At 36.0% G+C, this 13,876-nt stretch overlaps 1 protein-coding gene across 1 annotated transcript in view; it reads right to left on the minus strand.

Moving 5' to 3' along the window:
- Nucleotides 1-760: 760 nt before the first annotated feature.
- Nucleotides 761-13,876, minus strand: part of eIF2A (eukaryotic translation initiation factor 2A) — a 124,877-nt gene continuing 111,761 nt past the window's right edge. The window contains exons 12-13 of the mRNA XM_067157714.2: nt 2,325-2,539; nt 761-1,728 (exon numbers count right to left, since the gene is read on the minus strand). Coding sequence (XP_067013815.1) covers nt 1,603-1,728; nt 2,325-2,539 — 341 coding nt within the window. The 3' untranslated portion in view covers nt 761-1,602. The remainder of the gene's footprint in view (nt 1,729-2,324; nt 2,540-13,876) is intronic.

Consider the following 13,876-nt stretch of genomic DNA (forward strand, 5'->3'; position numbering starts at 1 on the left):
TTCTTTTACGTGCCAGTAAATCTACCGACACAGGGCTGTCGTATTTGAACACCTTCAAATACCACCGACTGAGCCAGGATCGAACCTGCCAAGTTGGGGTTAGAAGGCCAGCGCCTTAACCGTCTGAACCACTCAGCCCGGCACGAAGCAAGTTGGCAGCCGCAACATAAGCATGACTGAAGAAAGGCAATCTATTAAATGTACTGTCACACACATAATAATAATAAAGATTTAATAAAGCATAAATTATGGACTGTAATTCAGATGTCAGGTCACAGAACTGCAGGCGTGTAGTAATATTATATACAGTCACAAGGCCTGCAAGAGTGAGCTTAACAGAATGGACCAAAAATAATGTGTGCTTTGGAATAAATGGTAGAGGAACATCAGTTGCCAGGTTTCACTAACCTGGACCATATTCACAGGACCTAGGTGTTCATAAGTTCCCAGACACAACTGACAACCTCAACTGGTATAATGACTGGCACTGTGTAAATTAGATTAAAGGATTCTCCACAGTCAAGTGCACGGTGATGTAATCCAACACATAACTTGAATGTGAACTAAATATTACAGATCTAACTCTAAAATCAACTGAAGAAGAACATCTCAATACAAATTAAAACATACTTCTTGGAATATAACCAATTATTTTTGCCTCATAAAATTACTATGATAGTTCTAAAGTGAATATTACTACTATATAAATACTAACAGTGTAGGAGTCTAGCAACCTGGAAATATAGGAAAAGTCAATAAATTAAAGTAACAGAAACCACAAAATATTTTTTAGTAATTTCCAAAACTGAGTTCCAATATACAAAACGGTTATGACGCATAGACATAAGGATTATCTGCATGGCTTTCAACACACTTGTTGGCAGCAGCTAACAACGACAGTATTATCACTTTAATTTTACCAACTGCAGCGTGAAAGGTACCACATAACATTCTAAACGTACGGTGAGCATTATTATAGTTTTAAATCGTGTAAGCCTTACAAGCTGTACTTTAATGCAATGACACAAATTATTTCGTTTAAATTTAGTCTGTTCTTAATTAGAATATATCGCATGCAGTTAAAATATGAACCACCTGGAAGCGCCTGTGTAACTGTTCAAAATCAGATTTAGGAACAAAGGAAAAAAAAAAAAAAAAAAAGAAAAAAAAAATCTGATTTGAAGAAGTCTGAAAAATCAAATTACACATAGCTGTAGTAGCTGTTAGTCATCAAGATAACTACCTCAATACAAATCCTTTGCACCATATTTTGAGTTCCAATAAAAAGTTAACTTACACACTAAATTTCTCAACAAGAGAAAAACAAACTCATGTATGGAACATAAACTATCACTTTCATTTATGCATAAAAAACAAAACAAAATCACAATACAATCATTTTGACAAAATACCAGGATGTCACAATACCTACTGAGGAAGCCCGGAAGCCAATATTCATTACATTATTATCTTAAATGTCGATTTATGAAATTTGTATACCATTTCTTTTATTCTCGTATGTGTATTTTTTTTGTGCCTGTTGTGTCGTGGTCCGATCGGTGAACGAGCAAGTGAGCGAGTAGGCCCAGCAGGTGGTGACTATCACAAGATGAGACCCTGCAGTTCCTTCAACAACTCATCTTCCTTCTTTATCTTCTCCAGTTGGTTCAATTCCAGCTGTTTGCCCGCTGCTCTCTGCTCCTTCAGACGCGAGATCTCCCCCAGTTTCTGGAAATGACCACATACACAATTAAAAGCCTCAAATCTATTTATATATAATAAGGTTTTTTTGTCTGTACATTGGTCAGAATTTAAAAAGAATATTATTTCTGAATCACTCGTGTCCACAGTAAGAAGGAAATGCACTTTTTAATTTTGTCATGTCTGTATGTGCATCACAAGAAAATGGCTGAAGAGAATTTAATGAAAATCAGTATCTAAAGTTAGGGAATGAGGCACTACAATCTAGATTATAAATATTTTCATTCATGCTGAGTGAAATGGTAGTTTACGGGAAGGCCTAAAATTTAAATCTCAAATATCTGTTATTAGTGATCCTATCAATAAATGCTACACAACCATAGTTATATAGAATTAAATTTCTGATCATTAATTAATTAATTTACCACCGAAATGAGCCAGGAATGAACCTGCCAAGTTAGATTCAGAAGGCAAGCACCTCAAATGTCTGAGCCACTCAATCTGGCTACTACTTAAAAAAGTGTATAACTAGAAATGTGTTTGAAAATACAGTACAGCACAATGTTTCCTCACCTATAGGATGAGGATATCCATCCCTAAAAACATTGAGGTTAATTACTTACACTTTTGAGTTTCTTAATCTTCTTGTTCTTTTCAGGATCATCCGTAAGCTCTGCATCTGCAATAGCTGGAGGTAGTTTTATACTGCTGCCACCCGAACCAGGTGTCACCGACACTGCAACACCGTTCGTGACTGCTGAGTTCTGATCTTCTTGCTTCTTGGCCTTCTTTGCTTCACGTTTCTTCTTCTGCTTCAGAGCTGCTTTTGAGGGATTAGCTACAAAGGGAGAACTTTGCATTAATATATTACTGAACCAGAACAGCACAAGAGAAAACACCCTCCATTCCATACACATCCACAGTTTTCTCTAGGTAGGTATCCACGAGAAAGACAATCACAATATACTATAGTTTACTAACACTATCTTTGCAAATTGTTTTCAAGATGAAAGTTCAGTATTTCTCAACATTTGAAGCATAACAACAAACAAATGTCACATTTTGTATGTATTCATACCTGTCAACTTTCCAAATGACCTGTCAGTAAAATCCCCCCAACGTCAAATTACGCGGGAACCCAATGCAACAAAATGCGGCAAACACGACAAAATTAATATATTTTCTTCACTTCAACATTAACCTAAGAAGTGCCAAGGATCGCGAAAAGGGGCTCATTGTGCCTTCCTGTGGTACCAGGATTGCTTTCCGAGGTCCTCAATAAATACATTTTCTCGACTCTTATGAAACGTTCGTATTACATCAACTTGAATGTCACTAGTTCACACTAATCACCACTATTGTCACTTTTGGTAGTATTTGTTGGAATTTCAATCCTATAAAATCTTGTATCTAGTAAAATATGTCAAGTGACTGTAGTAAACAAACATGGCAGCGTCAAAATCAAAAACACTGTTAAGTGAATCAGATATTTTATAAGCTCTTGGTGACTGTCGTGACTTCGGTGAAATTGATAGTGAAAATTATTCTGAGGACATCGAAAATCCAGGCAAGGCTGGAGGAAGTTTGGATAATATGTCAGATGACGATACACCATTGCAGGCAACTCAGGAAGTGTGCTACATGTGCGACGACAGCAGAAAATCGAGGGCGATTCAAACATTGATGTCCAGGATGTAATGTGGGAGTCCATGAAACATGCTGGGATCAATTAGAGCACTTCTTCAGAACAAGGGGACACAAAAGGAAGAAAGCCCAGGAACAGGAAGTAGAATCAGAATAAGCTAGGGAGAAAAAAAAAGTGAATGATTTCTTTTTCCCTTATTGTGACAAAGTGTTCAAAAAGTGCTAATTATATGCAAATTTTCTTGAAACTTTCAGGGTTATTTCAGCATTGTACGAGGAACATTTTGTATATGTCTTTCTTTTGTGTTATTTTTTTTTTTGTGCAATTTCACTCTGTGTTTTCAAGATAATAAATATTCAAACCAACAAAAAACTTGCTTTCTATAAAGGGTCTTCAATTCTAACATTTTCATTTTTTACATGTCCTTTCGTCATGAAACAAATCTTTCTGATCAAAATATTGCATATATTGTTGGTTTCTGGTAATATTTACCAATTTTATAAAATATTTTCTAAACCACTATAGTTTCAACATTAATGCCTGGCACTACAGAATATAGCACTGGCACTTGTAGGGTTAATATAAAACACTACATGCAACCAATGACATTATACGGGACAAGATATTTCACCTTAGTTAAACTAACACAAATAACTTAAAATGCCTCAATGAAATCTACTTACACAACATAATTTGTTTATGCACACGATTATTTAAAACTTTGAAGTAAAGAGTATGTTGCTGCACATAATTATATGCCACAAGTTATTTACATTATTTACACCATCACATGCACATCTCCATTCTGATTTAACAGCTTAAGTTGTGGCTTGCTTTGCTTTCTTCAGAAAGACAATAGAATGTGCGCTCGTATAACAAGCTTCAGAACTTCTGGTCTTCAAAATCGAAATGGCTTCCAGAGTTACACTGGACATCAATGACCTGCTCTTTTAATTTTTTTTTTTTTTTTTTTTTTTTTTTTTGTTCACACTCTGCGTTACTATGTGATATGGTAAGAATGTACAGCATGAATCTAGAGGTCCTGTCATATTTATAATGTCCATCAGCTCCATGGATATTCAACGCCCGACTCGTTGGCTGAACGGTCAGCGTACTAGCCTTCGGTTCAGAGGGTCCCGGGTTCGATTCCCGGCTGGGTCGGGGATTTTAACCTTAATTGGTTAATTCCAATGGCCCGGGGGCTGGGTGTATGTGTTGTCTTCATCATCATTTCATCCTCATCACGACGTGCAGGTCGCCTAGAGGCGTCAAATAGAAAGACCTGCACCTGGCGAGCCGAACCCTTTCTGGGATATCCCGGCACTAAAAGCCATATGACATTTCATTTCATTTCATGGATATTCAACAACTGTGCCCATTTTGAATCATTTGTAGCTTGGTTACTTACAACACTAGATAAGTTGTCTATCTGAAGAGCGTCATCTCTTGTTTCATTTCTTCTTTTACACAAAATAACAGAAAGCTTTTCCAAAAAGAAATTAACATAAGAAAACTGTGCTGCTTCAATGGCATCAAGTTTAACAACCTGTGCATGTTTTGGCACATTGTCCTTAAAAGGGAACTTGTTAACCATGTAGTCACAGGCTGCACATAAATAGTTTCTGACTGATGAGAAAAACAGATTTGTCCTTATCTTGTAGCACCTTAAACAAGTTTGAGGTTTGAATGCCAATTACCAATTCTTGATCATCCTTCTGAATCTGGATTGAGTGATACTGGATATCAAGCAATGCAGCCTGTTTGGCTTGACAAACTTGGTGAGCATCTGTTTCAATAGATCCATCATTCATTTAAACAGTACATCGATATGTGGGGAAGCACTCTGAAGGACTGTATTGATCTTATCAAATGATGGGTTAGTCACATGTAAAAAAGTACAAAATGTCTTGTTTAGGTCAGAGACAAGAAACATAAACAACTTTTCTTCATGAGATGTAGTGGGATTCACGTTTCTGAGAACAGGTGAGTCACATTTGGAAGAACATGCCATTCTTTTGGCAGATGACCAGGAGGAGGAGAAGGATCACAAACTCTCTTCATTTGTCATCAGATCTACAGTGTCCTTTGGGAATAGTAAAGGAAAGATAAATTGGCAGAAATATTTGGATCACACACTACCACCTCATCCTTAAAAAAATGAAAGTGGATCCCACTCTACTAATCTATCTAAATACCTGGCTAGAGATAACCACCCTGTGCACACATGCTTCACAACTTCTTTGTTTCTTTTCTGTGTATACTTTGAAATTTATGAAGACATTCTTTTCTTTTGGCACTCTTCTCCAAGTAATAGAAAATATTAACAAGTATCTCATCAATTCTAACTCGTAAAGTTGCAGCAACCTTTTCAGCAGCTAAGTTAATTAGATGGCTGCTGCATTTAGTACCAAGTGACTTTTACCATAAAGTGTATATGCAAGTGAAAGAGCAAAGCACAATTTCTTTTTAGCGTATAGGTATGCCCATTAATATACATTACTCGTAGGCTTCTCTTCACCATGAGAAAGAAGGGCATGAATAAAGCAAGGCAAAAGTCCTCCAAGTGACACAATTTTGTGAATATGAAATTAACACCACTTAGTTTCTATTCGACACATTACCTCAATTCACATTGTAGTATTTCTTCGGCATTTTCCGTAAATTGTTCCTATGTTCTCCTTTTAACTTTTATCTTTCTAGTTTCTACGGTTACTGTATGGATAGCAAAATATTACAGTGACCTTTAGAATGGTAATAGAATACGAAACTCTAAATTTCAAATTCGACTGTCGCATCGATTCGAACAGCAGCACTGACGAACGTATGTTAATTTCTCAGAATAATAGTTAAGCAACGGCTGTTACCAACCTACCAAAGTTTGGAAATAATCGGTCAGATAATGATGTAGCATATTACAACTGTAATGCCTAGTTTACACGATGATAGTTGATGAGACAATTGTTGGCGACAGTTGTCCTGTAATTATTGAGGGACAATCGCTAGCCAGTCCACTGAACGAGGAAGCTATTGCCACGCCAGTAGATGACAAGAAATGGCTGAGTGCGCGTCTGTAGTATCCCGTGAGGAATTGAATTTATTTGTAATTATATGTGCTGGAAATTCATGGCTAAGTCATGCAAAGTTTTGACCGCAATCATATTGAATCCTTGAATGTTAATTTTGTCGGTAATCTGAGAAAGTGCCATTTGACGAGCATTTTTGTCTTCGTACAGGACTTCAGGCTGGTCCCTCAAACATCATCGTTCCCTATACAGCTCAACTATGTTGGTATCGTTACCCTACTTTGGAGCCATAATTACGTGAACAGCTTACAGTGGAACCTCGATTATCCGTTCCCGGAAACTACGTTTTCCCAGAATATGCGTTCAAATACGTGGTCCCGCGAGCATCATAATTAAATCACGTTTTAAAAATCCCGCATTATCCGTTCCTCGAAGAAACTATTTCCCAGACTAACCGTACAGAAATGTCAGTCCCATCAACGCTAAATCCTCGATCAATTGTTTTTTAATAAACTGTATCTCAAGAAAGGACGGCTATGGCATACTTATGGATCTTGGCGTTAACGCCCCGTCATTGCGCTAATTAGAGCAAGTACTGTACCGTACTGGAAAAGCGATCGCAGTGGACAGCTCAGCTTTAAGATGGAACGAGTTTCCTCAAATGTTCGCACTTATATAAAATGTCCACATTATGTCCAGGGTTAGATTTTTATATTTTTAGTTTTTTTTCGATCGTACTGCCGAACAGGTTTTCAGCACATTCCTCAGGACACTAGAGTAACTGGACTTTCAGGCAGGAATCGAAACTGCTCGTTCTTAACACAAATGTAGTATTTTAAAATTATCGTACACGATTGTTATCGAGACCAGAACAAATGTTGCAACTTACATTAAAAAAGAAAGCCATGGGAGGTCTTGGGATTGCCTATTACTGTTTTGGTCCTAATGTAATACTGGGAATTTTACGCTTTCGTGTTGAAATGCCAAAAACCGCAGTCGTTTTATTTGCGAACGTTATATTTAAATGGTTTGTATCATTTACAACTCATACTGATATGTACAGTGAGCGCGCTTTCCAGATGACCTCAAGGTCACGAATAAACGTAATTTCTGTAGTGTTGATGATAATTTTTTTTTCTCTTTCCAATTTGATTGGATTAGTGACGGGCAGAATTGAATATAATGCATTCGAAAACTTTTGAGAATAGATACTTACATTCGAAACAATGTTTTCGAGTTCAACATAACCTTTAAAATTATTACATGTAACTAATCTCACTATTAGACCCGTATTGAACTATGCTATGATATACTAACAATTTATTGGTTGTTTTGATCCACCTTTTCAATACAAATTAGTGTGTGTTGCTAAGTTGTAATGTTACAACACTAATTTACTGGGACATGTTTCGCTTTTATTCACAAGCATCATCAGCCTATACAATTGCCTCAAGGTTTGTCATATTTGGATTGTTGTAACAAATTTCATTACATTGAATGTAAATCTAATTTCAGTGATAACAATATTAAAACATAAGAATAATATACACATTGAAAATTATGACAATATGATTTGCAATGTTAAAATGGAGTAACTCTTAATACTAAAACACATTGACGTCCAAAACCCACTTTTTACAATTTGAAAATTTGGCTAAAAATTGTTTGCAATGTTAAAATTGATTCAACTATAATTTGGCATTAAAATTTGAGTCATAAATATAAATATTGGATGTTAATATATAGGAGCCATAGTTTCTGAAGTGCGTTGGTTTCTAGAATACAGTAATATTTCAGTATTGAGAAATTTAGTTAAGAATTGTGCTCTCTAATAATGTTATTTTAAAAGACTGTAATTTTGCATCATGCGTGATTAGAGTCATGATGATAATCTAGAATTGAAGTCTTGGGTTCGTTCGAAAATGGCTTCTAGATTTGATGAGGCTTGCTGCTGCACTTTGGCAATTTGATCAGAGGAAGTATTGACATATTTAATTCTTGTTTGTAGCGACCAGACTCTCCGTTGGAAGTTGATTGTTTTGATGTAAGTTATGGTTAAAAGAGGCTTTAGTCCAAATTTTGAGTATCTGATTATGTTTCTTTCGATTTATAGAATGGAAGAAGCATCTGGAACAAATGGAAATGAACTTAAGTAATATTGTGTGTGTGTGTTGTGCTTGTAATGTAAGTGTTGATGGTGCGTTATCACTTACCCCTTTGTCTGCTGCTACAGAATCTTGTGGACCTTATTGCGTTACTGTGACTATTGTCTGTTGTGGTTCTACTCCTTGTGTTGTACGTATGAAAGAGCTGTTGTAAAGGGCGGGTAGGGGGTTGAGGGGAAGAGATGTTGGGCGGGGCGTTTGCTATTGACGTGCTATGTGGTAGGGAATTCTTATCTGTTGTCGAGGTGGGGGTAGAGGACGATCTTGCAGGCGGGGCGTTAAGCTTTGGCGTGTTATGTGGACGGGGACTTTTTTGCGTTGCCGAAATGGTTTCAGTTGTGAGTGTATTTAGAGTGAATATTTTAAAGAATTTGCTTTTATCTGATTTGAAATTTCGTAATAATGTTGGCAACTGCTCTATTAACGGACTTTTTATTTCGACCGCGTCATTCAAGTTTTTTCCTTTATTAAAGTATTGATCCAAATAAATATATATGTTTTCGAACTCTCTCATTAGCTTCCCCTTTTCGATTCTTTTGATTATTGTAAGATCTTTGTCTACTGAGGTGTAATGATGGCCGGTTTCTTTCATATGATTACTCATTGCGGAGTATTTATTGTGTTTTAAGGCGTTGAAGTGTTCCATGTATCTGGTTAGGAAACTGCGTCCAGTTTGGCCAACATATGAAGATTTACACTGTGCGCATGTTAGTCTGTATATTCCGGAGCCTCGAAATTTGTTATTGTAGGCATTTACTGTGTTATGGTTAAAAAAGTTTTTGTTAGCGTTATATGTTTTAAAGGCTATTTGCATGTCCCGTTTTTTGAGTGGGTTTGCTATTTGGTGAATCTCTGAACTGGTGTAAGTGAAGGTTGCGTATTTGGATTTTTTAGTCTTTTCCGGTGCGAGGTTTGTGGCTATTTTGAGCTTTACTTTGTTGATGATTCGATTTACTATGTCTGCTTTATATCCATTGGCTAGTGCTAGTTCTTTTATAAAATTTATTTCTTTTGTAAAATTTGCAGGTGATAAGGGTATTTTGTAGGCTCTGTAGACCATACTGAAAAAGGTTGCTTGTTTGTGGGATTTGGGGTGGAGGGAGTCATTTCTTATTGTTATTGGCGTGTGTGTTGGTTTTCTGTATATCTGATAATCAAAATTGGATTTTAAGCGTGTTACAGTAACATCTAGATAATTCAGTGAATTGTTTTTTTCGTCTTCTTCGGTAAATTTTACGTATCTATCGATGTTGTTTAAAAATTCAAGGATTTTTTCGCTGTTATTTTTTCGGTTGTCTGTTATTACAAATGTATCGTCAATAAATCTCAGCCAAAGACAGATTCCTTCTATGTTTGGTTTAATTATGCTATGTTCTATGTTATCCATATAAATATCTGCTAATATTCCTGAGCTGGGGTCACTCATGGCTAAACTTAATTGGTGGTAAATTTTATTGTTAAAGGTGAAATAGTTGTTATTTAATACGAATTTAAGTAGTGTAATAAATTCATCTACTTCTAGCTCACTTAAGTTGCTATATTTGGAAAGGTTTGAGTTAATAATTTCGATCGTTTCTTTAATGGGGATATTTGAATACATATTGGAAATGTCAAACGAGCTCATTCTATGGTGGGGTTGTAAGTTGAAGTTTTTTAATCTTTCGCAAAATTCAATTGAGTTTTTAATTGAGGAGTTACTCTGGAACTTATAATGCTTTTTGAGGAACTGATGTATAAATTTTGATATTTTATATGTTGGGCTATTTCTGCTGTTTATAATTGGTCGAATGGGTGTATTGTTTTTGTGTACCTTAGGTAGTGCCTTTGCTTTGGATAATGTTGGGTTCATGTTGACTATTTTTTGTTGTTCTTCCTCATTAAATAAACAAATTGAATTTTTAAGGATTGTTTTTAGATTCCTTTGAATTCTAGAGACCGAGTCTTTATTTACTATAGTGTAAGATTCATTACAAAAGAATTCGGTTTTCAAATCAAATCAAAATCTCTTTATTTGCAAATGAGGTGTCTACCTCGGTGGCAAATGGTACACTAAAATACATTATTGTCAAGCACTAAATATTAAATTAACAAGAGAAGAAAATTTTTCCTATAATACAATATTATACAATTTACGCTAACAATGTTTTCTATTAAACACACAGCTCATCCTTAATAAATTTATATTGTTTACAAAATTCTAATTATAATATCTCCTGTACTACTTACAAATATAGTCATCTGATATACAGTATGTGGAATTGCTTCAAATGATACTATAAAACTGGTATAACATTAATATTTACATTGCATTTATTTATTTACTATTTTTTTTTTTTTTACCCGTTCTGGATCCTAAGTAGCATAACGACCTGCTGCGTCTTAACCAGAGCCCCTTTTGCCACCACTTTTCAGAGTTCCTGAAGGGCCTTCACAGCTACCGTAGCGGTCCCAGGGCCCTCGAAGTCCCCACTGTACTTCACCCCTACAGGCAGTCCCCTACTTTGGCTGTCCAAACTCCTTAGACCAGGGGATGGAATTAATTTATTCACACACATTTTTTTTTTAATTTACAATAACCTGCACCGGTCGAATGCCCTCTAACACTTCATTTATTTACTCTGTTGCTGTTTATTCTCTTCTTGAATATCTGTACAGATTTTGGAAAAGGATCAAACACTACCCCTGGTAAACTGTTCCACTCCTTCACACCCTTCCCAATGAATGAAAATTTACCCCAATCGCTTCTGCTAAAATTCCTTCTAATTTTATATTTGTGGTCAGTCCTGCCGATATAATTATTTTCCAACTGAAGCCTCTCACGGATATCTCCCCATGCTTCTTCTCCTGTATAGGCTCTATATAATCCTGTAAGTCTAGTTTTCTCCCTTCTCTTACATAAAAGTTTCCCACCCAAGTTCCTTTAACATTTCTGATACACTACTCTTTCTCCTGAAATCCCCTGTTACAAATCTTGCTGCTTTCCTCTGCACACTATCTATTTCTTTTATTAGGTATTCTTGGTGAGGATCCCAAACACTGTTTGCATATTCCAATAATGGACGAACCATACTCAAGTAACTTTTTTTCTTTTAATTCTTTGTTGCATCCTTTAAGTAGCCTCATTATGACATGTAATGATCTGTATGCTTTCCCAACAATGTCATCAATATGACCCTTCCAGTGCAAATTACTTTCAAATCTCACACCTAAGTATTTGCACTTGCCATCTTTTGGGATAACTACCTCATCCAAAGTATATTCAAATTCAGTTTTAAAGCTCCCGTTTGTAAAAGTTGTAACAGTTGATTTGCCTCCATTAACCTTCATATTATTTTCTTCAACCCATTGTTGGATACTTTCAAGGTCCCTTTGTAATTCTGAACAATCCTCAATGTTGTTTATTTCTCTATAAACAATTATGTCATCTGCATACAATCTTATTTTTGATGTTATATTGTTCCCTAAATCATTTGCGTATATTAAGAAAAGTAACGGACCGATTATACTACCCTGTGCAATTCCCTTCCAAACTTTCTCTTCCTGCGATACATTATTTCCTACTTTGACTTTCTGAACCCTTGAATTTAGAAATGCTTTTATCCAACGTGTAACCCTTACGTCCAATCCTATTCCCTCCAATTTCTTTAATAATATTCCATGTTCCACTCTATCAAAGGCTTCGGAAAGATCTATGGCTATGCAATCTAACTGACCTCCTGAATCCAACTGATCTGATATGTCCTGCTGAAATCCCACCAGTTGTGCCTCACAAGAAAATTTCTTTCTAAATCCATACTGGCTCCTCATGAACCAATTTTTATCATCACATATCCCTCTGATGTACTTCGATATTAAACTCTCCAGAATTTTACAAACTATACTGGTCAGGCTGATTGGTCTGTAGTTCTCTGGTTTCCTTTTATCACCCTTTCCTTTATAAATTGGTATTATTATAGATTCCTTCCATTCCTTTGGTATTACACTATTATTTATGACATAGTCAAAGAGAAATTTTAAATAAGGCACTATGTACCACCCCATTGTCTTTAATACCTCCCCAGTAATTTGATCACTTCCTGCAGCTTTTCCTTGCTGAAGCAGTTGGATTTCTCTGAAAATATCTTCGTTTGTGAATGAGAAGCTTCTTGTTTCCCTCTGTCTCTCTCCCTCTCTATCTTCTGTTTCGGTTTCCAACTCTTGACAATCATCTACTGAATCTCTAAATTCCCTACTAAATAGGTTTGCTTTCTCAGTATCTGTTAAATAGTGTTCACCCCCTTCTCCCACCATTGTAGGAATTTGGACTCCTTTTCCTTTTTGATTCCTGATATATGAATACAGCTTTTTCCATTTCCCTTTGTGGTCATTACCCTCTTGAAGTATGCCATTCATATAATTCTCTTTTGCTTCCTTTTTCACTCTATTCAGTTCCCTCATTAGCTGTTTTCTAGTTTCTCTACTCTCCCTACCCTCTTTGATTTTCCTGTTTACTATTCTACATTTTCTTTTTAATTTTCTTATTTCCCTTGTATAATAAACAGGGTCTGAGGTCATTTTACCCTTCTTAACAGGTACAAATCTCTTCTCTCCTTCCCAAATAATTCCTTTAAATTTAGCCCAAAGTGTATCCACGTTACTCCCTTCACTTATCCAACAACTGAATTGTGATTTAAGGTAAGTCCCAAATTCATCAACTTTAGTATTTCTGTACAATTTCTTGTCTTGTGTAACCCTTTTATTAAGCCTTTTTGGTACGAGTCCTACATCCATTATTACAGCCTTATGGTCTCCTATTCCTTCAATTACCTCAGTTTTATCAACAATTTCCCATGGTTTAACCAAGAATACATCTAGTAAGTTATTGAGACGAGTCGGTTCTTGTACTACTTGTGTAAATCCTCCCTCCCAAATTAACTTATTTGCCAGTTTCTGTTCATGGGCTTCACTTGCAGCTCCTTTCCATTCAACTTCAGGCAAATTTAGATCTCCCCCAATTATTACCATATCATTATTATTGTTTTTATGAGTATAATCTATTATTTTTTCAAAGATTTCCATGTCTCTTTCCTCTCTTCCAGGCCTGTATGTTCCTATAATTCCCACCTCCTTCATATTATCACAAACTAATTTTATCCCTAATATTTCATCCCTTTCATCGGTAAACCATTCATGTGAACAGTAATTTTCCTTCACTAGAATAAACACCCCCCCTCCCTTTTTATCTCCTCGGTCTCTACGATAGACTGTGTACCCTTCTGGAAATACTTCTCTATTACCCACCCCTTCTTTCAACCATGATTCCACTCCTATCACCACATCAGTCTCATAAGATTCCATCAATG

Source organism: Anabrus simplex, chromosome 14, assembly GCF_040414725.1.
Source record: "Anabrus simplex isolate iqAnaSimp1 chromosome 14, ASM4041472v1, whole genome shotgun sequence".
In the NCBI taxonomy this organism is placed as follows: domain Eukaryota; kingdom Metazoa; phylum Arthropoda; class Insecta; order Orthoptera; family Tettigoniidae; genus Anabrus; species Anabrus simplex.